General features: G+C 44.9%; 2 protein-coding genes across 2 annotated transcripts in view; one reads left to right on the forward strand and one right to left on the reverse strand.

The window, feature by feature from the left end:
* Nucleotides 1-27,024, forward strand: part of FKBP3 (FKBP prolyl isomerase 3) — a 431,114-nt gene that overhangs the window by 362,881 nt on the left and 41,209 nt on the right. The window lies entirely within an intron of this gene.
* The window catches only part of FANCM (FA complementation group M), a 74,482-nt gene that overhangs the window by 17,696 nt on the left and 29,762 nt on the right, over nucleotides 1-27,024 (reverse strand). The window contains exons 6-14 of the mRNA XM_063118279.1: nucleotides 25,576-25,708; nucleotides 23,631-23,753; nucleotides 23,080-23,178; nucleotides 22,452-22,636; nucleotides 20,072-20,278; nucleotides 17,565-17,799; nucleotides 14,459-14,616; nucleotides 13,409-13,561; nucleotides 1,471-3,316 (exon numbers count right to left, since the gene is read on the reverse strand). Coding sequence (XP_062974349.1) covers nucleotides 1,471-3,316; nucleotides 13,409-13,561; nucleotides 14,459-14,616; nucleotides 17,565-17,799; nucleotides 20,072-20,278; nucleotides 22,452-22,636; nucleotides 23,080-23,178; nucleotides 23,631-23,753; nucleotides 25,576-25,708 — 3,139 coding nt within the window. The remainder of the gene's footprint in view (nucleotides 1-1,470; nucleotides 3,317-13,408; nucleotides 13,562-14,458; nucleotides 14,617-17,564; nucleotides 17,800-20,071; nucleotides 20,279-22,451; nucleotides 22,637-23,079; nucleotides 23,179-23,630; nucleotides 23,754-25,575; nucleotides 25,709-27,024) is intronic.

The following is a 27,024-nucleotide window of genomic DNA, read 5'->3' on the forward strand; positions in this document are numbered from 1 at the left end:
GTACCACCGACCTGCTTCACTTACGGGAGAATCCGTGGGATCGAAAATATTCATAGATGAGCGTTCAAAGACATAATTTATCAAAACTCAGAAGCAGCAGAATGGCTAACATTATTATGTCATAACTGGTCTTGAGAGAAAGGGAGGAAATAAATTCATGATCCCGGGGGTGGGTGGGGGGCGACCCTGGCAGGCTTGTTGCGTTCTAGGTTTACTACAATTTGATGTTCAGCCCCATGACAGAGCGTCTGGATGTTTAGGCCTACCTTGAACCCATGACTGTGCCAAGCAGAGAAAGCATCCCTTCCGTATGATAAAAGCCAGGCCCTCAGCGAAAAGAACAGAAGGTTCTGTAAAGCAGACTGTTCTTCACTCATGATCACGAGTGGGGGCTAAGGGTTAGTAGAAATTGCATTTATTTTTAGTCAGAATTTTTATTGCTTTATCGCATGAGATGGCAGGGTGCGGCCAAGAAGCCTTGTGACAGCCATGAGGGAGAAAGGCCTGGGTTATCACAAGGTTGATGGCACCCGCCAGGGCTCTCATCTTAACTCAAGGCTGAAAACCACCCCAGCCGGGCTGGATAATAGCCCCAGCTGGTGAGGTGTGAATATGCCATCGTCTCCTGCCTTAGAGGAGGCGAGGTGGGAGTAGACTAGCTATTTCGTTCCTTTGGGTCAAGCGCTAAATCCAGGAATAATGAGCTGTGTGTATTGGGACACCTGAGAGGTTTTCTCCAAGTCTGAGAAGTCTGTGTGGGGACCTGGGGAGACAGTGGCTGTGGTAAAGCATGGCTGATAAGAGCCCTGGGGTCCTGCCAACCTTTACACTCAGTAACCAGCTTCTGCCTGCTTCTTGAAGGCCGAAGTCGTGCTAGTCGGCCCTAGTTAGGCCTCATCTAGAGTATTGCGTCCAGTTCTGGGCTCCACAATTCAAGGACGCAGACAAGCTGGAGCGTGTTCGGAGGAGGGTAACCAGGATGATCAGGGGTCTGGAAACAAAGCCCTATGAAGAGAGACTGAAAGAACTGGGCATGTGTAGCCTGGAGAAGAGAAGATTGAGGGGAGACATGAGAGCACTCTTCAAAGTCTTAAAAGGTTGTCACACAGAGGAGGGCCAGGATCTCTTCTCGATCCTCCCAGAGTGCAGGACACGGAATAACGGGCTCAAGTTAAAGGAAGCCAGATTCCAGCTGGACATCAGGAAAAACTTCCTGACTGTTAGAGCAGTACAACAACGGAACCAGTTCCCTAGGGAGGTTGTGGGCTCTCCCACACTAGAGGCCTTCAAGAGGCAGCTGGACAACCATCTGTCAGGGATGCTTTAGGGTGGATTCCTGCATTGAGCAGGGGGTTGGAGTCGATGGCTTTGTAGACCCCTTCCAACTTTGTAGGCCCCTTCCAACTCTGCTATTCTATGATTCTAGTTCTATCTGCATAATTTTTTATGCAGAAATGGCTGAACACTTACCTTCAGCACAAAACACTTTGGAGCCATTTAGGTTTTTGTTTTCTGCCTTCCTAGTTTGTTGTGTCCCAAGAGCCTCTGTTTCGAAAGCTGAGTTTGCCGAGACTTGAACTGTGCCAGCGTTTGCTTGGCTTGGCACTGGCACTGGCGGGCTTTCCTGACCCTTTCTTGAGAAAGAACCCAGAGAGACTCTCCTGGGGAAACTAACATGCCTCACCGGTCTACCTGTTGGTGTAGAAAGCACAGCCTGTACAGAATCAGGTGATCGACACAGTTTATCTCCTGTTGGCATCAAAGGAGAGGCCAGAGGGTCAATGTTTTCAATGGTTGCTATATCAGAGTTCTGGTTTTGCAAGTGTAATGGTGTAGAAAACTTAGTCCTATCAAGACATCCATTACTCCAGGTTGACGGAGATTCCCTTGCTAAGTTGCTGCTGTTTGAGGGAGAGGCCTTAGCATTAGCAGAGTGGACAGTTACTTGGCTTTGCCCGTCTTTCAGGTTGCTTATTTGCTCTGAGGTCTCATCCTCCGATTCCTGAACAGAAAATCCAAGGTCAAAGTTAACAGAGAACAAATCCTCAGAAGCATCATAAAGCTCGTCATGAAGTTGGTGGTTTGCATGATCAAGGTCACCAGCTACTTCCAAAGCTTCATCCGTGTGGATTACCAGTGAATTTAAGGGGCTTGCATGGCTGAGGGGAGCAAGCTCACATGAAGGCCGCCTTTCAGAGATTCCTGCTTCGTTAGACAACACTGAAATCTTCCTCCCTTTTCTGTCTGGAGGGTGGTTACTCTCGACAGAATGACCTCCTTCTAATAAATTTACGGAGACATCATCAGATCTTTTACAGGACTCTTGACACCTTCCCGAAGTGTTCATGGTTGGACCACAATTTGCCACCGGTAGATTCTCCCCTTGAATTCCAACGTTCTCTTCATGGTCACAGTCAAAAATTTCATCCCAATTAAGATCATTTATCTTGCTAATGGAAGCCTCAGAAATGCAGCTTGTTTCCAAAGGACAGTTGTTCAAGGAGCACAGTTTACGAGGGTCAATAGGTTCAGATGGGTTCTGTGATGCAGTGGATGAATTTGTGAAGGGTATCTGTTTTTCCGGAGGGTTGTCTGGAAACACACTGGAAACACGTTGTTGCACTGATCCTAATCGCTGGATCCTAACCGCGTTCTCCCCACTTCCCTCAAAATCAAAGAATTCATTTGGAGATGGAGGTGACTGAGACAGAAGCCTGGCTACATTTGTTAGGATCTCGTTTCTCCAAGAAGGATCCTCGTCAGCATTTGCACCAGAAAGCGCAAACAAATCATTCTCTGGTGCTGGTAGGTAAAACAGAGAAGACGATAGAAGCAAATGGTCTTCCGCCAAGCAACCACAGCCAGGGTCCACACAGTGTCCGTTGCCAGAGCTACACCCTTCAGAGGCAGGTTGAAATTCTCTTTCTGCTGCACTTCCATGATCAGCAGAGCTTCTCTGGAGAATGCTTACTCTGACGGATTCATCCAGTTTTCCTTTGTTTTCATCTGGGAATCTTTTATGTCCAGCAACTTCAACAAACGGCAACAAGCTTTCCGTTTCCCCCCTCGGCACTGGAGGCCTCTTCGCAGATTTGAGAGTGGCTGCCTTAAAGAGGGAGAGGCCTTCTGCGTCAGGCTCCTCTAAAGAAGAAGAGCAACATCTTGCTTTTGATGCATCAGCCGGGATATGTCTGGACCAGGAAGCCTTTTGAGCAACCACGGCATCACGGCGGCATTTGCTTCTCTGTACATCTGAGGCATCAACATCGTCCCAGTGAAAGTAAGGTTGAATGTTCAGTTCATAACTGCAGGCTCCCTAATTGAAAGAAGAAGGAAGAACTCGTTATTTTTAATGTTCACATCATTCAAATGTAGTTATGATCCTTATCCTCACATCAGTTGTGTTCACTGGGCTGTTGCTGCTTCACATAAGGGGAAAAGGCCGAGGGGCCGGGACTTGCCTGCAGCCACAGAATGACTCCATGCTGAGCTGGGATTTCAGTCCACTGCTTTGAAGTCCAAGGCAAACGCTCTCACCTTTGGGCACTTGAGAAAAATTATGGATCTACCCATAAATAGCAAATGAAAACTAAAATGAACTAACTGCACATCCTCAAAATAAGACAGAAAAGGCTCTCTTCTTATTTAGATTATGAGAATGTGAAATTCAACTCCTTGTGATGATGAAGGTTTTGGCGTCCCTTATAAATGTCAACTTGTTTGTTGTTGTTTTAAGGCAGCCTTCGTCAACCTGGGGCGCTCCAGATGTGTTGGACTGCATCTCCCAGAATGCAGTCCAACACATTCTGGGAGTTGTAGTCCAACACATCTGAAGCGCCCCAGGTTGACGAAGGCTGTTTTAAGGTGCATGCCATGCTCCGCTGCCTTTGCTGGGCATCAGCCATTCTGACCATTTTGCAATTATTAAAACCCCAGCCAGTGCCAGCGCTGAGATCTTCCCTCTTCCCGCTGAGTCCCAAGGTGGCCATCAGAGACGCCAGTTCAAGGATTGCTGGAACTACCCTCTGCAGGCGGCTTTTCCATGTAGGAGAGCCAGGCAACGGGAGTCTAGCATGCAGCACTGGGACCATTATTAGCAGCAGTGAAGTGCTGGGTGACAAACGCTTCTATGGCAAGTTGGTTCCAAGAGAACGGCAGAAACGTTCTTTCAATTGTTGTGAACCGCCCAGAGAGTTTCGACCCTTGAGTGGTAAAGAAATGTAAATAAATAAGTAACTATAAGCCTGTTTTCCACACCTTTTAGACTTCCATTGGTTCATAGCTGGTTTTAGGAATATTTTTAGGATGTTTTAATAATATATACTATGTTTTTAATTCTGTTTTATGTATTTTATACTTATTGTTGTTTCCTGCCTCGATCCAAACGGAGAGGCGGGTAAGAATTATTATTATTATTATTATTGCTGAGGGCCTCCAAAACGACTGAGACCAGAATTGGATCTTGAAACTAACAGCCACACACAAAATACTCTAAATAAATAATAACATGTAGGGAAGGCTACCGAGGGCTCATAACGGAGGAAGACCCTCTGACTTGGGAAGGGATGGCTAACATAAAACCCCAATTCGATTTCATGCCCAATAATTCAAATATAGGGGGAAAGCCGTTTACTGTGTATTTATACTGTAATTGAGCCAACTGTAAATAGATTGGGCAACGAAAACATTTTACAGCCACAGAATAGCTGCTATCACAGACTCCTCACAGAACTATGACTGGTTTATTTTGGCAAAATAAAGTTTAATCAGGCAGGAACTATGTGTGTGTGTTTTACTGTAGCTACTCTAATTATTAGCATTTTATTTTAAAATGTTTATATACTACTTTTATTGATTTCAAGATGGTTTAGAAAAATTAAAACAAGTAAACCAATAAATACAAACAAAATGACAGCACGTAAAAGTCTAATTAACAGTTATAAAATTTGAAATGTTTAAAGACGGACCCCCATCTTGTCAGAATTAAGCTACAGTTGATGTTTGAGTGCAATCCTATGCATGTTGATTCATAGGTAAGCCCCAGAGTGTGTGTGTGTGTGTGTGTGTGTGTGTGTGTGTGTGTGTGTGTGTGCTGATGTTGATATTGCCTTCCCTGAAGCCACAGAATGATGGGACTTAAATCTAAAAATCATAGAATCATAGAATAGCAGAGTTGGAAGGGGCCTACAAGGCCATCGAGTCCAACCCCCTGCTCAATACAGGAATCCACCCTAAAGCATCCCTGACAGAGGGTTGTCCAGCTGCCTCTTGAAGGCCTCTAGGGTGGAAAAGCCCACAACCTCCCTAGGTCATTGGTTCCATTGTCGTACTGCTCTAACAGTCAGGAAGTTTTTCCTGATGTCCAGTTGGAATCTGGCTTCCTTTAACTTGAGCCCGTTATTCCGTGTCCTGCACTTGGGTTAGAAAATTCTACTGTTTGCTGATTCACATGTCTGCTTTCTGGCCATGAATATGTACTCAGCATCTGATTTAAGGAAACGCCTGTAAAAATGTTGCAAAACCATACAAAAACATTTGATAAATTACATTAAAGCAATGCTCCAGGGGCCCTTAGGTCTCTCACCAGCTGTCCTCAATTCAAGCTTACAGGGTGTTACATAAATGCTCCCTTTTGCTTTGGAGCAGAACACGTTGTCCTAGAAAGGCTGCGAGCCGCTGGTGGGAGGCGAAGGCAGAGACCCACACCTTTACTTAGTACACCGTTTAAAGCACCAACCCTCCGTGAAAACCCAATCAGTTTACAAAACTGAGTTTTGAATCAGCTGCTTACCAAAATAGGTCATGAGACAAAACTTTTCCCTGCCCAGTATAATTATATTAAAGCAACAGCTTAGTTAAGAATTATAGATTTCAGTCTGATTAGCAATATTGAAAGGTGAAAGAAAATGCAAGGCCTGCCAATTAAAATGGGCTCCTGGCCTGCGGTTCTGATTAACAATTCTCTCTCTCTCGCTCGCTCGCTGTACCAGTGGGGCGTCATTAACTAAATTTCTCCGTGAGAAACCATACAATTCATTTCAAACATCCCATTTGCTGACTCACAATCTATGGGGCTTTGGAAGGATAACAAAAGTAACAATTCAGTTGTGCTGTTGTTCAGCTGCTTTTTGATAAGCAAAAGTGCTCCAGCTGAAGTGTGGTTGAAAATAGGTCTCCAAAGGAAAAAATAATAATAAAGCAATCCATATTCATGATAAAAAGGCTGGGAGGGAGAGGAAGGGAAGAAAGCAACCCTTCATTAAGCTGACACAGCATAATTTAGGAACAAATCTGCTCACGGAGGGAAGCAGTGGAGACAAATATAAAAACTAGGTGAGCTTCTCTGATTGCCAAGTGCAAATTTATCCTCTTAGGCGCTCAGGTGACCCCTTAATGCTCCAGGGCAAAGCCACGCATGCTGGGATTGCAATACCCAACCCCCAAAGTGCATGCACATTAGAAGCGCTTCTGAGTACACCACATGTCGCTTTTCAGAAGTGGAAACCATGCAAATAATGTTCCTATAAAATCATATAGTGCAGATATAATGGGAATAACGGGCTCAAGTTAAAGGAAGCCAGATTCCAGCTGGACATCAGGAAAAACTTCCTGACTGTTAGAGCAGTACGACAATGGAACCAGTTGCCTGGTGAGGTTGTGGGCTCTCCCACACTAGAGGCCTTCAAGAGGCAGCTGGACAACCCTCTGTCAGGGATGCTTTAGGGTGGATTCCTGCATTGAGCAGGGGGTTGGACTCGATGGCCTTGTAGGCCCCTTCCAACTCTGCTATTCTATGATTCTATGAGAACGATTCCTCCTTCTTTCGCAAGGTAATAAGCGAGTGCAGCTCCCGCATTCTCCTCCACCTCTCCATTCGAATTTATTCTTTAATAGCTGTTGTCACCTTTGCCAGTGCTGAGCACTTAATGTATAGTCAAAAGTATCCCATGCTTCTATTAACTGCCAATGACAGGTGAGTCAGCCTGAAAATGGAAAGTACAGGTTCTCTCATTGGAACATAAGACCATCAGAAGAGCCCTGATGCTGGATCAGACCGAGGGTCCATCTAGTCCAGCACTCTGTTCACACAGTGGCCAACCAGCCGCCGGCCAGGGACCAACAAAGCAGAACGTGGTCCAACAGCACCCTCCCACCCATGTTCCCTAGCAATGGGGGCACACAGGCTTACTGCCTCAGATACTGGAGATAGCACACAACCATCAGGGCTAGTAGCCATGGTTCGCTTCGCCTCCAGGAATTTATCCAGCCCCCTTTTAAAGCCATCCAATTTGGTGGCCATCACTACGCCTTGTGGTAGTACGTTCCATAATTTAACTATGCGCTGTGTGAAGAAGCCCTTCCTTTTATTTGTTCTGGATCTCCCACCAATCAGCTTCACGGGACGACTCCCATTAGGTTCTAGTATTTTGACAGAGGGAGAAAAAGGTCTCCCTGTCCACATTCTCCACACCATGCAGAATTTGTACATCTCTATCATGTTTCCCCTTAGCCTCCTTTTTCCCAAGCTAAACAATCCCAGCAGATGTGACCTTCCCTCCTAGGGGAGATGCTCCAGCCGCTTAACCATTGTGGTTGCCCTTTCCTGCACTTTTTCCAGCTCCATAATATCCTTTTTTAGGTGTGGTGACCCAAACTGTACGCAGTATTCCAAGTGCGGTCACAGCACTGATTTGTACAAAGGCAGTACGATACTGGCCGTTTTATTCTCAGTTCCTTCATCTATCTGATTAAGCAATACATGTCATGCATTGAAGCTGGCTACACAATGGAAGTCTGGCAATCGCTAGATGCCTTAAATGGTCTAAATCAGAGGTGCCCCAGGCGGCACCCCGGCTACCACGGCACCTGTGGGAACCCCCCACAGCCGCCACGGAGCCCTCCTCCACTCCCTTCAAGGATTTACGCTACATTTCAAAAACGTTAGGCTCCAGGGGCCCCCTTCCTGTTCCTGAACTTGCTGATCAGCACAGAGGGAGAGAAGGAGAGAGCTGCTCACTGGCCTCACTCAGCCTTCTTCCACCCCCGCAGACCTTTCCCCCATGCTCACTCTCTCTCTCTCTCCACCCAACCTCTTCCTTTGCTATTTCTCTCCTTTTCCCTTTTGAAGATTTCGCTTTCCTCTCTTGCTAGTCCCTGGTCCTTTCTCTCCTACTCGCTCCTGTATTTTGCTGTTCCTCCCCACTCCTGGCCTCCCCCCTCCAACCTCTTTGCGTCACTGCTTCTCTCCCTCCAACCCTCGTCTTTCCTCTGCCTTCTAACCTCTTTGCCTGGCTACTCCCCCTTTCCCTCCCAGCCTCTAACCTCTCTATTTCTCCCATGACCGCCTTATTCTTTTTGACTAGCCAGGCCCCCGCCACAGGAGTGATGTGAACAGCCACATGGGAGCAATTCTGGCACATGCAGCAGTTTCTCAAATGTGCCCACAGGTCCAAAGGGTTTGGGAACTCCTGGTCTAAATATAGCGCACATTTATCTGGGCTGCTGCTGGAGCTGAAGGCATCCCAGGTATCATCAAGCCAGGACCAAGGCATTCCCCTCCGGGTGAAAGCTTAAGCGAGGGGATGTGGAAGCCAGAGCCTGCAGAACCGGAGACAGGAAGGCGCAACCCACAGCAAGACCCATCAAAAGCATGCAGGTATCACTTTCGGTGGAGCTGTGCAGAAGGCTCTGATGAATCGCATGCAGAGACTTGCATGCAGAGTTGTCCAGGCAGCTGGACAACCATCTGTCAGGGATGCTGTAGGGTGGATTCCTGCATTGAGCAGGGGGTTGGACTCGATGGCCTTGTAGGCCCCTTCCAACTCTGCTTTTCTATGATTCTATGACTCAACACTACACATAGCAATTTGCGCACGTGAATCCTTCTCCACACACTCCCAGTGCTGATGGTTAGCAAGTTGGAGGCACATTTAAATAAATGTGTCTTTAGCAACCTCCATGCAACCCTAGAGGGATTGTAGTTGTCAGACACTGCAGTCTTCTGAAGCGAGCTGAAGAAATCCCACCCTGAACGAATTAAGCTACTTATTCGCGACTTCCTTCCCCATTCGTGGGATCAATGCCCCCGTTCTAATCATCTCCCATATTCAATTCTCTCAAGCACATCATCTCACAGGCAGGGCTTCCGTCCTTCAGCCATTCTTCTCCTAAGCATTTGCACAACTCCTGTGGGCCTTGCAAAGGAACGCCTGCTGTGAGTGAGGCCTCTTTGCTTCCCTTCTTTGGGGCTTCTTCTAGCTACAGTTTACAGCCTGTGGAATTCCAAAGAGCCGTAAGTGTGGATCACACGTGTTGGTAATTATAGCTTTGTGACATCTGTTAGTGTAGGAGTGCATGAATCAAAGAGGGAGGGGGGAAACCCACCCGTGTTAAATATAAACCCCATGACGCCAATGCACACACAGGCACGGCACGTGACAAAGAGCTCCTGAACGCCAAGCAAGTTTGCTGCTCACAAACCTTCTTAATGTGACTTAATTATTCACTCGAAGAACTGTCTTTTGTATCCAACACCCACACGCTCGTATTTACAGAGAGTGTTTATCACGCCAAACTTTTAACAACAAGAAGTCAGTTTAAACAACATGTGGAAACAGTTTGCAAAATCTCATTGTGCATATCAGGGGCTGCACAAGCTGTGGTCCCACGCTTTCCCTGCCTGCCGAATTTCCCTGGTAAAGCAAAGAGGGGTCAGGGTCACTACTTTTAATGGTGGTGAACCAGCGATGAGGGCAGGGTGGCTGGAATGGGGGAGAGGGCGGCAGCTGACCAAGAAAAGGCCGAAGTGCTCAATCCCTACTTTGGCTCAGTCTTCTCCCAACAGTGGGTCTATGAATCTCCTGGGGAAAGTGAAATACAAACTGAAGGGGCAAGATTGCAGTTTGAAATTGACAAACAGTCAAGGAACACCTAAATTCTTTGAACGAGTTCAAATCTCCAGGACCTGATGAGCTGCATCCCAGAGTAATAAGGGAGCTCGCAGAACCACTGTCTATTATCTTTGCAAAACCATGGAAGCCGGGTGAAGTACCGGATACCTGGAGAAGGGCTAACGCTGTCCCTACCTTCAAAAAGGGCAAAAAGGGGGAACCTGGGAACTATAGACTAACATCCATCCCTGGGGAAATTTTGGAGCAGATGATAAAGAAGTCATTGAAAACAATGTTAAATATGCTTCTGTTTCAGTTGGGCATAGTCTTTATTAGACTGGCAAGAAACATAGAACACGTACTGCTGTAATTGGGGAACAAGAGTTTTGGTGTTTGTGTGTGTGCGTGCCCAAGTCCTTTTAACATGAAGAGGAGAAACAGCTAACGCCACAGACATACAATTAGAAACTTTTCTTCCAGATCATTTTATATTTCTCAAAGATAATGCATGTGGTTTTCTGAGTTTCAAGTTTTATGAACTGCTTATTATTTTTCTTTTTCTTTTTTACTGTTGTAGATAATGTAACATTTCAATAAACTATTGATTAAAAAAGAAGAAGGGTGGTGGTGTTTTTTTTGAGGGGTGGATGAAAAGCAGAAGGAAGGAAGGAAAGAAGGGAGGGAGGGAGGGAGGGAGGGCCAGGATCTCTTCTCGATCATCTCAGAGTTCAGGACACAGCACAATGGGCTCAAGTTACAGGAAGCCAGATTCTTGCTAACCTAAACGCTCAGAAGGTGTATTCTAACTGAACAGCAACCCATCTGCTGGGATCTTCTTGGGATGTGCATTAGGGCTGCAGTGCAGAGCAACTTAGTTGCATTCGACAAATTTGTTTTCTCCTCCCGACATCCCCATGCACTCAATATATGAGGTTACTAAAAAGTCGCTGAAAGTATATGAGAACAATTTAACTTTTCCCTGGCTTCTCTTGAAAAAACTGGAAAACTCTGCAAATGCCCACTGGACAGAGTCACTACCCTTCCTCTTACAGGGTTTAGCAACAACCATGACTTCCTAGAACTGGATACGAAAAGGAGGCCGAAGTATCACTGGTCTTTCCATAAAGTTTCTATAAAGATCGTGTACATTTTAAGATCTATCCTGTCATGAAACACCACCCATCACCCTTCAGAATTTTAATTACTGATCTGATTGAAAGCCACGGGGAAGAAAGGGCAACGTCGTGAATCACAGCGGCACCTGGAAACCCTAGCCAGCTCCTGGGGGAAAATCCAATTTGTCTGCCAAGTCCTCGTTGCCTTAGCAATGAAACCAGGAAGGCAATAATAAAAGCTTTTCATGGTGTGTACGCACGCACACATGACAGAGAATTATTTATTTTATTCTCTCTCTCTCTCTCTCTTTTTAAAGCAGGGCAAAATTTTGGACTTTCAGGTGTTTACACTATTTTGATAACGCTGGTTTTATTATTACATGAGAGCAGTAAATGTAGCTATGAGCACTAGAAAGATGTTGTGGAGACATAAAGAGGATTTTTCTTCCTTCCACATTCACTTAAATAGCACTCTTCAAATACTTGAAAGGTTGTCACACAGAGGAGGGCCAGGATCTCTTCTCGATCCTCCCAGAGTGCAGGACACGGAATAATGGGCTCAAGTTAAAGGAAGCCAGATTCCGGCTGGACATCAGGAAAAACTTCCTGACTGTTAGAGCAGTGCGACGGTGGAATCAGCTACCTAGGGAGGTTGTGGGCTCTCCCACACTAGAGGCCTTCAAGAGGCAGCTGGACAAGCATCTGTCAGGGATGCTTTAGGGTGGATTCCTGCCTTGAGCAGGGGGTTGGACTCGATGGCCTTTAGGCCCCTTCCAACTCTGCTATTCTATGATTCTATCCTTGCACAATGAGGCCGTGAGGTTTCCTTGGGCAGTTGTTGCCCCTTGTCTCAAAGATCCTGGAGCGTGCGGTCTACTCTCGCTGTCTTGACTTTCTTTCTAGTAACTCTGCTTTGGATCCTTTTCAATCTGGATTCCGTCCTCTGCATTCCACCGAAACAGCCCTTACTAAGATCACCAATGATCTCCTTACTGCCAAGTCTAAAGGCCATTATTCCGTTCTTATTCTCCTTGATCTAACTGCAGCCTTTGACACGGTTGATCATGATCTTCTCTTAGATTCCCTTCATGACCTTGGATTTTGTGGCTCTGTCTATAACTGGTTTGCCTCCTATCTAGCGGGTCGCTCTTTCAGCGTGTTGGCTAATGGCAGCTCGTCTTCCTCCTTTCCCCTTTCGGTAGGGGTTCCGCAAGGCTCGGTGCTTGGCCCATTGTTGTTTTCCTTATACATGTTGCCCTTGGGCAAGCTTATTCAATCTCATGGCCTCCAATATCATCTGTACGCCGATGATACACAACTATATCTGTCATCTCCAGAACTTTCTCCTGATGTTCACGATCGTATCTCGGCATGTCTTTCAGATATCTCAGCTTGGCTGCTTCATCGTCGCTTGAAACTTAACATGGCAAAGAATGAATTGCTTGTTTTTCCTCCTAAACCTTCTCCTCATCTCTCATTCTCTCTTACTGTCAATGATGTTACGCTTACTCCGATCAAGGAAGCTCGTAGCCTTGGCTTTATATTTGACGCCTCTCTCTCCTTTATTCCTCATATTGAGGCAGTTGCTAAATCTTGTCGTTTTTTCCTGTATAATATTGCCAGGATTCGATCATTTTTGTCTGTCTCTTCCGCCAAGACGCTTGTTCATGCACTAGTTATTTCACGGTTGGACTACTGCAACCTTCTTCTCTCTGGCCTTCCTTCTTCTCACATCAGTCCGTTGGTTTCTGTTCACCACTCTGCCGCAAAGATCATCTTCTTGGCTCACCGCTCCGACCGTGTTACTCCGCTTCTGAAATCTCTTCATTGGCTTCCAATTCACTTCAGAATCCACTATAAACTTCTCCTGTTAACCTTCAAAGCTTTTCACGGTCTAGCTCCTTCCTATCTCTCCTCTCTCATCTCACACTATTGCCCCGCTCGTGCTCTTCGCTCCTCTGATGCCATGTTTCTCGCCTGCCCAAGGGCCTCTACTTCCCTTGCTCGGCTCCGTCCATTTTCTTCTGCTGCCCCTTACGCCTGGAACGCTCTTCCAGAACATTTGAGAACTACAAGTTCAATCGCAGCTTTTAAAGCTCAACTAAAAACTTTTCTTTTTCCTAAAGCTTTTAAAACTTGATTTTGTTCTGACTTTATACTGTTAGTTTTACCCTACCCTGTGCCTGCTTACCCTACCCTGTGCCTGTTTGCATTCTCTTCCCCTCCTTATTGTTTTACTAGGATTTTATTAGATTGTAAGCCTATGCGGCAGAGTCTTGCTATTTACTGTTTTACTCTGTACAGCACCATGTACATTGATGGTGCTATATAAATTAATAATAATAATAATAATAATAATAATAATAATAATAATAACAACAACAACAACAACAGTTTACACACCTCTTCATGTCTCATCTGCTCTATCATTTCCATAATGCCAATGAAGTGGCAGCAACGATCCGAGTGGTCTACTTGGTAGGTAGGGAAAGGGCGATTCTGCCAGAGCCTCCATTCCGTCAGAGACAGCTCGTGAACCTCTTCAGCTTGCAACTCCTGGGATTCCAAAACACACAGAGAGACAGAACTCAATCCAAATCTTGGTTGGCAAATACAGAACGTCTCACGCTCCAAAACCATCTGAATGACAGGTCTCGACCTATAAAAAAAGAGCCTTCACATTTATTACAAGAAAAGTGCGTTCCCTCCTCTATTACGACACACTTTAGCATCGATTTTCTAGTTTAAGAAACCGAGAGCACTCAGCTACTGCTGAATGCATATGTAGCGTGCATCTCTGGTATTCAACAGCTCTTCTAAATTCATTTGTATAGAAGGATGTAATCACATCACCACATCATTCAGTATAGCAGCCGCCAGGTAATTCCTCTATTTAGCTCGGTCACAGAAAGCAGTGTGGTCCACTTAGAGCCACCTGCAGTGCTGATTGTTGGGGGGGGGGGGAGGCACAATAGGATATCTGCTTAAGTCCTCCCATAGCCTTCCTTTTAAATGATAATCAGACTCACTCACAGGTTCAAGCTCTACATGACCCATCAGCTTCAGTGGGCCATTTCTGATACCATAATATATCTCAAGACCCATATTTACACCATCAGAAGCTATTTCACTAAGGTGCCACAAGCAATGCATTTCCCCCTAACCATTTAACATTATAGCTGAATACATTTAAAGGCAGAGGCCTGTGCATATCCAACATAGAATCATAGAATAGCAGAGCTGGAAGGGGCCTACAAGGCCATCGAGTCCCACCCCCTGCTCAAGGCAGGAATCCACCTGCATCTATCAGCTGCCTACTGCTGACCATGAGGAGGGCTCAAGTAGTTTCTCCGCCCCGCCCCCCTCCTAGCTTAGGCACATTCAGTGTGGCAGAGCTCAGGATTCCTGCTCCAGCTCACGCACGCCCAACAGGTGCGTCAGGGTGCCACTCACCGTTTCCTTCTTCTCATCTTCTAATGTTTCAAAGTGACCTTGAGGCATCACTGGTTTTTTTATCCCATCACCAGCCTTCATTTTATATAATCTATTCCACCTTTCAAGTTCTTCAGATGTAAGGCCCCATTCGTCAGTTGGATTGTCTTCCTTCGGACCTGACAAGTGTTTGGAGAAGGGAGAGGAAGGAAATTGGCTTTTAGAGCTAACGTGGTAAGAGGAAAGTTCTCTCACGCAGACTCCTGTTGCTTGGTTTGCCAGCCAGGTCATTCTTTTAAACTCCTGGGGTCCACAGCGAGGTTGCCCACCTTGCACCCTGCGCGGTCTCGTCTGGATCTTGCAGAGAAGGGGCACGGGGCTGCACATTGCAGCAAGTGAGTTCTCTTGCCCTTTATCTCCCTCCCTTCCCTACCTAGGCCTGAGATGCAGAGCACAAGCCGTATCAGCTGGATTGCCAGGCGCTAAATTGATCCATCGGTGGAGGCTCAAGCTGGACTAGCTTGATATGGAAGCCTCACTAGAAACAAGCTGAGGCCCTTGACTAGGCAGATGCAAACCCTAACCAGATCCTTGAAAAATCTGGTATGATCAAGATACGGTTGATCATATCAAGGTTGATCATATCTAGGAACTGGAAGGTACAAGGAGATTATCATGTCGAAGACTGGTATAAAGAGATTTGGGATATTGCTATAAATGATAAACTGACATGTAATATAAAAGTAAGAAGAGGGATAACAAAAACGAATGATTTTGAGGGAATGTGGAATCAGTTCCTGGAATATGCATTATCTAAGGGGAGTGGAAAACCACCTCCAGAAGAAACAATGAGATTTTGGAAACAGGAATAGATCCCGGGGTGGGGGGGGTGCACTTTATGTTATGGGATGATGTCAAAATATTAAATTAGAAATGTTAATTTGTAAAAAAAAATGTTTTTTTTTTGTTTTATTACTGTATTAAAAAAAAGAGGGGGGGGAAATAAAATAATAATAAAAAATCTTTCTGTGCCATGATTCTAAAGATACCGCTCAGCATTTTCCCTGCATATGAGCTATAGGCAATAACTTCTTTTCTAAAAAGCAATTAGTTGTCTTGATCTCTACAACAGCCTGGATCTCCAGGCCGAAGCAGGTGTTTTTACAGCAGAAGGACAAGGGCTCCAGGCTCTGCCTACTAAGGCTTTGCTCTCATTGGACAACAAACACAAATAGTTGTAAGCTTCACACATCAATAGGTGTTTATTCTAGTGGAGGAAGCTGATGGTGATGAAATAAAATAAAAAGTTTATTTTTTGTATTTATTAGACATATAAGAGGCCTATAAAACAAGGTGAGTCCATGTCTTTTCGCAAGTTTTCTCTAATGTCTTAATAGCTCTTTGTAGACCCGGCATTGCACCCTGAACAAGCCCCACAAGCAGAGCTGAGAGCTGGCCCTAGTGTACAAGGTAACGGTGTGAGACAAGAAGTACCCGGTTCAAATCTCTCCTAAGTCATCAACTCGTTAAGTGACTACAATATTGACCCTTGGGTTACCAAGAGTATGTATACAAAGCCATTAAGGAAACCACTCAAATAAAACTTTAAGCTTTTATGTTACTCGGTTGTCTCCAACATCAGAGGCAAATACACCTCTGGTTAAGCTGATAATGGAAAAGAGCAATGGGAAGATGGTTCCCATGTTGTGTTATGAGCATCTTTGGGACATTTGGCTGCCTGCTCTTGGAGACAGAGAAGCAGGCTTGACGGACCTTTAGTCTGATCCTGTAAAGGGAAGGCACTCTCCTATTCTATTAGTCTGATCCTGTAAGGGGATGGCGCTCTCCTATTCTACATCTAACCAGCATGAAGAAGCCAGCAAATTATACCTGCTGGCTCAATTTAAAGCACCTCCTTAAGTAGACTCAAACTTGAATCTTTCAATACATGCGATTTGTCATGTAACAATGGGCCAGTTTACATGATACGACCAGCCCCATCGCAGGCGAATTTACCTGTGGGGAGCTGCAGCGCATGCTGGCCGCCACTATAAATATGCACGCCCGGGTCAGTGGTTGTGGTGGTTTGTCATGTCACTCGAACCCTCGCATAACTCTAAAAGACTGTGGCTTACTCAACGGTCATTTAACCCTCAAATAATCCCCACTGCCTGGGTTCAAACGATATTTATTTACTGCATTTCTATACCACCCAATGGCTGAAGCTCCCTGGGCGGTTCGCAACGATTAATATGACAAGCCATGACGAGCCCCGGCCAGGGCTTGCAGATTCGTAATGGTGGACAGCGCATGCCGTGGCGCCCTAAGGGTTATTTAACCCACAACGGGCTGCTGTGTCATCCAACCCAGGCCCATGTCAATATCCCTTCACAGTGAAAAGGGTTAACAGCCTTGCCGAATGGCCTGAAGAAGACCTTAAGAACCTAAAAGACAAGAGCCTCTGGAACACCAGGTGGGCCCATTTCATCCAGCATTCTCTTTCCAAGCATGTCCACCCAGACGCTTCAGAAGCCCACAAACAGACCATGGAGGCCATCGCTCTGTTCTACTATCTGGTATTAAGAGTTAGACTAGACTGGTGTGTGTGTGTGTGCGTGCAACCTTTTTCACTATGAGGACTCAACAGGCGACAGTGGTGGGCTCAAACACACACAGATGGCAGGGAGGTTGTACCAGGGGGTCACTGTGATGCCAGGGAGTCTGTATCAGGGGGTCATCCATGACACACACACATGCTCATGACCCCAATAGGCAGCACTGCTGTTGATTCACCACTAGGGGATCGGAAGCAGCAAAACTGGCTGCTTCTGGAATGCCAAGGAGGGGAGAAGGCTTGAACCTCCTCCCAGTGGTCTTGACCACGCTGCTACTTCCGAACCTCTGGTTGTGGCTGTGGGATGCACGTCCTTGAGCTTAACTGTCCCATTTACCTATCCTGGCTAATACGCGTTGATAGACCGATCATTTTCCATGAACTTTACAAGATCTTATTGAATTCCTTGAGTCATTTTTGTATACTTCCTTTTGTCTGCCATCTTGAGAGAGGGCCAATATTGCTCTGTGTGTCGGCACAAAGTCAGTGGGTGCCCCCACCCCACAATCTTACCTGTGCCAGCGGAATAGGGAAGCCACCTGGGCAGCAGGGTGTCACCTCTCCTCTCTTTCAAGCTGCGTCTGGAAGTGCCTGCCGCCTCCTCTACAGGTGTAATCGGCATCCGGTGCATTTTTGGGTTTATGCCGTCTGGAATCATGCGTGGGCTGTGCTGGTACAAGTGGAGCCCTTTGTTTTCAGAAAGAGCTTTGAGAAGACTTCTTCTGTTGGATTGGCTTTGGTTGTAAGTCTATAAAATGAAGAGGAATTCAGATTTCCACGGTGTTGGTTTTTATTCAACTCCTGATCCTATGCATGTTTACATGAGAGTCTCGCCCTACCCAGCACCGCATTCAACAGGGTTTAGTAAACATGCACTAAGACTGTACCCTTGCTCATCTCGTCAAACGCTTCCAGGCAAGCAGCTCCAAAGGCCAACCAATATCACATTGTCACATATAACCAGGTGATTTGGTAACATTTCTGGAGCCATCTGAGCAGCTGGCATTACGTCCTTGAGCCAACCAACACACCCTCCAGAAATCATAGAAACATAGAATAGCAGAGTTGGGAGGGGCCTACAAGGCCATTGAGTCCAACCCCCTAATCAATGCAGGAATCCACCCTAAAGCATCCCTGACAGAGGGTTGCCCAGCTGCCTCTTGAAGGCCTCTAGTGTGGGAGAGCCCACAACCTCCCTAGGTCACTGATTCCATTGTCGTACTGCTCTAACAATCAGGAAGTTTTTCCTGATGTCCAGCTGGAATCTGGCTTCCTTTAACTTGAGCCCATTATTCCGTGTCCTGCACTCTGGGAGGATCGAGAAGAGATCAGATAAAGACAGGAAAGGAGACCACCTCCAAGTACAGGCACAGTGCAGCAACTGACAGAAGGAAACCAGTAATGCAGGGGAAAATGCCTGCTACATGAAGCAGCCAAAAGATTTAATGGAGCACACCAAAACACGTGACTCCGTAAATATACTGCTACAGCTGCTACTACTTACAGCCGCTCTCAGCTTACTTCTTAGCTTGATAATTATCTTCTGTGCCTCTCTATCCTTGCTTAAGAAAACACAGTCAAATCTCACAGTCAAAACAACAGAATGAAATTGAATAGGGATAAATGCCAAGTTCTACATTTAGGGAATAGAAACCAAATGCACAGTTACAAGATGGGGGATACTTGGCTCAGCAATACTACAAACGAGAAGGATCTTGGAATTGTTGTAGATCACAAGCTGAATAGGAGCCAATAGTGCGATATGGCTGCAAGAAAGGCAAATGCTATTTTGGGCTGCATTAATAGAAGTATAGCTTCCAAATCACGTGAGGTACTGGTTCCTCTCTATTCAGCCCTGGTTAGGCCTCATCTAGAGTATTGCGTCCAGTTCTGGGTTCCACAATTCAAGAAGGACGCAGACAAGCTGGAGCGTGTTCAGAGGAGGGCAACCAGGATGATCAGGAGTCTGGAAACAAAGCCCTATGAAGAGAGACTGAAAGAACTGGGCATGTTTAGCCTGGAGAAGAGAAGATGAACTACAAGTTCAACCGCAGCTTTTAAAGCTCAGCTAAAAACTTTTCTTTTTCCTAAAGCTTTTAAAACTTGATGTTGTGCAGACTTCTACTGTTACTTTCTACTGTTAGTTTTTCCCTACCCTGTGCCTGCTTACCCTTCCCTGTACCTGTTTGCATTCTCTTCCCCTCCTTATTGTTTTACTATGATTTTATTAGATTGTAAGCCTATGCGGCAGGGTCTTGCTATTTACTGTTTTACTCTGTACAGCACCATGTACATTGATGGTGCTATATAAATAAATAATAATAATAATAATAATAAGGGGAGACATGATAGCACTCTTCAAAGACTTGAAAGGTTGGTCACACAGAGGAGGGCCAGGATCTCTTCTCGATCCTTCCAGAGTGCAGGACACAGAATAACGGGCTCAAGTTAAAGGAAGCCAGATTCCAGCTGGGCATCAGGAAAAACTTCCTGACTGTTAGAGCAGTACGACAATGGAATCAGTTACCTAGGGAGGTCGTGGGCTCTCCCACCCTAGAGGCCTTCAAGAGGCAGCTGGACAACCCTCTGTCAGGGATGCTTTAGGGTGGATTCCTGCATTGAGCAGGGGGTTGGACTCGATGGCCTTGTAGGCCCCTTCCAACTCTGCTATTCTATGATTCTCTTCCCCCAAATTTTAGCAAATTAATGTAAATTACACATATTGTCTGATCTAGCTCTCCTTGTTGCAGATTTTCTGGGAGGTAGTAACACTGAATTTCTGTCCATGATGATTCTAAGTATTTGCACCAGCAGACCTGCAATACCAAGCCATATAGCATCCCCAATGCAGCACAATAATCCGCTGGTGCAGCCTGATTTGCATGTACAGGAAGACTTTGGATTTAGGCATATATTTTCAGGAAAATTAGAACGGTAATAAAATCATTTTGTGTGCAGGTTTTGCTGGGGAGTGCAATGAGTGACTATGGAATGATTTCCCGTTTGCTTCCTTGGCTTACTCGTTCTTCCCGTCCCTCAGACAGGATGACAACAATTCGCCCTTTCCGCTTGCGTCCTGTCCGACCCATTCGCTGCACAAGACGAATTGGACTTTTCTGAGCATCGAAGCAAACAATGAGGTCAACTTCTCCAATATCCAAGCCTTCTTCGCCGACGCACGTGGACACTAATGTGTTGTAGCCACCTTCACGGAAATGTTTCACCACCTAAAACAGGATTGAAATGCTTGAAATTAGCGTTACAGAAATGCTTTTGATCATCTTCTGCTCCTTGTGATCACAATAACTCTGTAGAAGCCAAACCCATGTTGCAAGGGGACAATGGTGTGTGTGTGTGTGTGTTTGTGCGTTTGTCTGGGAGCAATTGTGTCTTTTAGACTGTAAGCCTGAGGGACAGAGAAGTTTTTAATCTGTATGCAGTGCTTAGCACATTTTAGATGGTGATTAAATTCAATTATAGTAACAATAATTTTGTCATATTTACAAGCATGCTATTTTCACACCATACTAATTTCCTATTGCTACTAAGCACAATCCAAAGTTCCTGCAAAAATGCAGAATTATGGACCAAACAATCATAATCTGCACATTTGTTTTTATGGATTTCTGCTGCTTGCTGCATCTAGATGTAGGTACTGTGGATAAGAGCCTTATAGGAGATGCATGTTAGCAATTGGAAAACGCAGCAATGCCACAGGCTTGAATAACATGGATAGTTCTTCACCCAGACGGTGAGCACTTCTATATCAATTGAATTTACCACATGTTAAGTGAGCACAGGACTGGAGCTATCATGAGTTTAAATCTTACACAATGGAAGGTATTTAAAGCATTTGCCTAGGGGCACCACTGAATTACCCAAACTATTTATTTTATTTTATTTATTTATTTCATTTATTTCATAGCCGAAGTTCTCTGGGTGGTTTACAAAAGTTAAAAACAGTGAACATGACAAACAAATAATACAAAATTTAAAACCATCCAAAGCATAAAAACAACACTATCCTTTTAAAACAACTATTCTGGGGTCAGTTAAAAACAAACAAACTCAGCCCATGCTATGAGCTCCATCACACCAGCGATTTCTCACACTCTTGCCAGGCCAGGTAAGTGTTTTTGCAGCGCGGTACGCACATGACGCCGTCCCTGTCCTGTGCTCTACTCACCTTTACCCCTCCCTTTTCTGCCTTATTTTGGAGCAGGGAAAGTCTGGTTATTTTCCCTCTGCTTGCAATAAAGCTGCTCCTCCATCCCGTGTATTGCTGTCCTTGCGCTATATCGGACCATCCCGTTTTTTGTTGGGGGCGCGTGTGTCAAAGGGCGGTCTCGCTGACAAAAGAGGAAGGCTGGGCGTTTCTCCGCTCAACTGCTCAACCGTGAAGGGGGAGAGAGACACGCTGTGGAGATGGCGAGTGAGGCCACTGCCGCCCGTGCCCGGACTTGGTCCCATTCAATGCTATGGTTCTTACTCCTGAGTAGGCATGTCTACATTTCCTGACCAAAAGAGTGTCAGCTTTCCATTGCCATGCCAACATTGACCACAAGCTTCTCTAGAAACTAATTCTACTACTTTCTCTTCACTTACATTGTTTATTATGATCTTAGGGGCAAGCATAGGGTGTTGTTTTACCGTAATTGTGCAGTTGCAGGCTGCTGTACTATTGTATTTGCGCAGAAATAAAATAAATGAAAAAATATATAAAATATTAAGTGCAGGGGGAAGGAGAACGTAGGGGGTGGGGCAGGCAATTTCGCCAGCACAGTAGCGATACAGGTGAAAAGAGAATATTTTATTTATTTATTTATTTATTACATTTCTATACCGCCCAATAGCCGGAGCTCTCTGGGCGGCTCACAAAAATTAAAACCATTCAAAGTATAAAACAACAGTATAAAACCATAATATAAAATACAACATAAAAGCTCAACCAGATAAAAACAGCAGCAATGCAAAACTACAAATTTAAAACACCAAGTTAAAATTTATTTATAGACTGTTGAAATACTGGGAGAATAAAATGTCTTCGCCTGGCGCCTAAAGGCATATAATGTAGGTGCCAAGCGAACCTCCTTAGGGAGCTCGTTCCACAGCCGGGGTGCCACAGCAGAGAACATGAGCTGAAATAGCGCAACAACGCACAGACGTGAAAGTGCCCAGCGCCAGACTCACCAAGGAAATGGAAGGGGGAAACGCGGACTCGACGTGTGTGTGTTTGGTGTGGGGGGGGGGGGAAATAGGTGCGACAGAGCTCTATGTCCCTGGCCTGGTGTTCTCCTTGGAAGGTCCGCTGGCCTGGTGTTCTCCTTGGAAGGTCCGCTTACTAGCACAACAAGCAAGACCTCTGACCAAACTGATTTCGCCATGCCAGCCCCTCCATACCTCAAGCTGCTCCTTCTGTGTAAAGCCTCTTGTGCTTTTGCCTGTAGAATGGCCCACAAATGTCATGACCCTCACAACCGGGTAGTGCTGGCTGAGCATCTCTGCAATTTCATGGACACTGTCACGGAAGGAGGAGAAGATCATAACTCTGGTATCTGCAGGTTTACCTTCAGATGCGTTCTGATCTGCTTAATACAGAAAGCAAACCAATATGAAACGAGCGGCTATACAAAAACAGGACCAAATTCTTCAACTCATAGTCCCAATTCCAACCAATTTCATGAGATGGCAAGTGAAAAAAGTTTCTTTTATTATTATTTTTTTAAAAAGGGACGAGTAAACTCAAGGAACTAATCAATATTGTTCATGTTATCACAACGTCCACCTTTTAAAGGAAGCTCCCTTGCCTGTTGTAAAGAGGCCGCAAACTCTGGCAAGCCAAATATAAATTCACACTGAAGAAAGTCGAGGAGGAAAATAAATGGCAAATTATTACAGATAAGAGCAAAGAACACACACATCCTAAAATTCACCAGAAGTAGAACATGTTAGGGTGTGGAATGCAATCAGTACCAGGCAAGAGTTTTCTCATCTCTATTTTAGCGTTTTAATTACATCCAAGGTCTACCTCCATGTTCTTTCCAGGATCTGAAATGTCCTACAACAACGTCTTCTAATTTCTTCAACTTTGGGTGGCTATAGATGAATGGCTTCCTATTTCCAGCTCCTGTAACCCAAATATTTTCATTTTAGATATAAAATCTCTGGAACACCTTTACTTTAAATACCTATCCTATGAAATATTGTACTCAGATAACAAAAACAACAATGAAGTTAAAAATATACTATATATTTAGGGATTCATGTTTCAATCAAAAGTACCTTTAAAAGATCTATACCAAGGACCATTTATAAAGAAGTTAGAAGGAATACACTTGTTACACGAAATTACAAAGTTTTCAGATTCAAACCAAGATATGATGACTTCTAAGTGGTCACACTACTTAATATTGAAAGTTAATTCATTATTATTCTGCCACCTGCATGTTATTGCTGACATAAGCAAAGAACATCTGGATGCTCCATCTGTATTTTAAAATATTCTTCATCCCTCATTAGCATTAGGCACTATAATGAGCAAACTGCATAGCTGTGTTTTCGTCCTTAGAAAATACCAACCTGGTTTTGTGCTGTTGCCATTTTCTGTAGTCACAGTGGTGTCTGAAAACAGGTTTTCAAGCTGGCTATACAACGTCATGAAGTCCTCATTACGCATAAGTTCATTCTTGGCACGTGTCATACCTTTAGAAAGGAGATAAATGAATTTAAAGGTGCTGACATTTTCATATCTGGCTTACATCAATTGCACATCAAACTACAGTCTTCAAATTCCGGTCACAATCTGCAATGAAAGTCATCAACAAAGCCACAGATAAGCAAGAATGCATTATTGCGGCAATAGAATTAGAGTTGGAAGGGATTTCAAAAGGTCATTTAGTCCAGTCCCTGCACAACTACAGCAATCCTGAAAGGAGGGCCAGGATCTCTTCTCCATCCTCCCAGAGTGCAGGACACAGAATAACGGGCTCAAGTTAAAGGAAGCCAGATTCTGGCTGGACATCAGGAAAAACTTCCTGACTGTTAGAGCAGTACGACAATGGAATCAGTTGCCTGGTGAGGTTGTGGGCTCTCCCACACTCGAGGCCTTCAAGAGGCAGCTGGACAACCGTCTGTCAGGGATGCTTTAGGGTGGATTCCTGCATTGAGCAGGGGGTTGGACTCGATGGCCTTGTAGGCCCCTTCCAACTCTGCTATTCTATGATATGATTCTATGAGGTGGCCAGCCATTCTGCAACAACAACAACACTAATTTCTTCCAAATGTTCGGACAAAATTCTCTTTCTTGTAATTTGAACCCACTGGCTTGGGCCCTGCCATCTGGAGCAATAGAGAACAAATTTGCTCTATCCTCTAGGCAACAGCCCTTCAAATATTTGAAGATGGCTATCATATTGCCTCTTCATCATCGTTTCTGAAGGCAAGCAGGTTTAAAGTTTCAAAATGTACACTAAAATTCATAAAAGTTGGATCTTGTTTAAACAAATCAAATGCTTGTGTGTCTATCAGGTGCTGAGAATTTATGGGACTAAATAACCAACCTCTCATCTGTGCCAGGATATTAAAAAAAAAAACCCTCCTCCATCACCCACAGTAGTCTACCTTGGGTCAAGTGAGCTGGACAAAAGTAACAATAAGCTCAGAAAGCGACCAGTGCTGAGAATTTAGCTGCAACTGGATTCTCTTTCCCAGAGGGCTCCCCGACACCCCCAGACTCACCAGCCCTGGCTAACTGCACTTCCCACATTTCTAGTGACCAGATGCCAGAGATAAAACTCTCTGAGATGGACCAATTTAAGCAAAGTAAGCTAGAGAAGCATAAGGGTTAATTCTTTTATAAGTTAAACTATTCAGCTTGATATGTTGAGTTATACCTTGGGAAGATTAAAGAAAACCAGTTAATTTTCTTATCCAAATCTCATCAATTTTCTGATGCCTTAGAACTGGGGTGAGCAATTTCTGTGCCCCAGCCCGGTCCTGGCTGAATTTGCTGCAGTAGTGCCAAATACTGCAATACTATTGCGAGGAAAAAATGCAATGGCATATTTAGCTTTGTCAATTTGGGTAGAGTGTGCTTTTTAAAACCGGGATTGTAAAAATTTAAAGACAATAGTATGCACTTCCCTTACATCGTTTAAGTTTAAGAAAAACAAGCAAAGGAACTGAGAACTGTTGACACACTAACAAATTTCAGCAGCCCAAGTAATTGCACGATATGCTACCACTCATCTACAACTTTGAAATGGCCACGTTTGCCTAAAATTGCAATTGCAACTGGCATGCATTCATTGTTATTAATGAACTTATGAAAAATTTCCATGGAAAATGAAGTACTGGAAACATTTCCACCCTACATCACTACTTCTAAGATTTTCTAAAGATGACATTAAAATATGTAATTTCCAACCTTCTGCAAAAACGATTCTAGTCAGAAAACATCTCTAATGCCCAGGGCAGGTTTGAGGAAGGGGCAGAAGCCAATTTTTCATGCAAAGTCACCCCTTACCTTTCGTTCCGTCCATAATTCCACACAGGAAGATAAATAATGATCGCATTCCCATTTGCAGCAGTAGTTCATAACCATGATACAAGCTAATGCAAAGAGCAAAATCTCCTTCTATTACACCTTGTTGCTTTCCCTGGAGAAACATCACATCCGATTATACAGATTTGTACATGACAAGAACTGCACTTAGTAAGCACTGTACCGTTAACCTTCCTACCAAGTCTAGAACAAAAGTGACAGAAGCCAAAGAATGAGGTTCTCCCCAGGTGACTCTCCCAAGGCCTTTCCCCAGCCCTGCAACCTCAAAGCCTGTACCCTGGAGATGTCGGGGATTAACATTGGGACCTTCAGCAGGTGCGTTGCCATTGACGTCCCCCTACGATAGAAGGATGACCTCAAAAATATTCTCTGGGAAGCAAGCTGTTTTACCAAAGGAATGCCAATTTGATGTTAAAAGTTGAATAGAATGATTGCTGGACACATAAATGTAAGAGCAGTGGTGCTGATCGGCGCAAAGGCCAACCTAGTCCAGTATTGCATCCACACAGCGGCCAGCTAGAGGCCAATGAGAAGCCCATCCAACCTATCGAGACATCACACAAATGATAACGTTAAGACTTAACAGAGGCGGGCCAGGTGCACCAGGATAATCATGATGAAAGTCACATGAGATCTGAGCTGAATCCCCAGTTTGTAGTGCCACATGAAGGTTGGGACCAAGTAGCAGCATGGCCAGGTCTGGGATGACCATCTCATGCAAAGGGCATCATGGCGGTGGGCTAGCTAGAGTTCTTGTAGACTGCTCCTGCACAGTAGCTGGTACAGGGGGACTAGCAAGCTCATAGCAGAGGTAAACTTCTCTAGTCATCCAGCCAGAAAACTACTGAGGGGAAGCAGAAAGACCTGTCTTGAGCCCATCAAAACACAGGAAGAGCTTCAGGCTCCTGCAATGGCACTACTCTGCTCCAAAAAAAAAAAAAAATACGACGGCACTCCTTAGGCCTGTCCAGGTGGACTGACCTTTCTGGAATGGGAAGATGCAGAGAATCAGATGGACTAATATGCAAGGTCCTGGTCAGGGCCACAATCAAAACCAAAACCACAGGCTCTCCCACACTAGAGGCCTTCAAGAGGCAGCTGGACAGCCATCTGTCAGGTATACTTTAAGGTGGGTTCCTGCAATGAGAAGGGGGTTGGACTGGATGGCCTTATAGGCCCCTTCCAACTCCACTATTCTATGAAAAAGTCACCTTCAAGGATAAAAGCCGTAAGGTGAGGCAGAGAAGCCCAAATGCACACCACGTGACAAGAAAAACTATAAAATGTGAAGAGAAAAATCAAAATAAAAGAAACTAAAAAGAGAGGATGAAGTCAAACTCAGCTTAGCCTCTCCTCAGAGGACAGAGGGAACATTTCTGATGCTGATGCTGCTGCTGCAGTCAAAAAGGA

This window comes from Elgaria multicarinata, chromosome 2 (assembly GCF_023053635.1).
Source record: "Elgaria multicarinata webbii isolate HBS135686 ecotype San Diego chromosome 2, rElgMul1.1.pri, whole genome shotgun sequence".
Taxonomy (NCBI): Eukaryota; Metazoa; Chordata; class Lepidosauria; order Squamata; family Anguidae; genus Elgaria; species Elgaria multicarinata.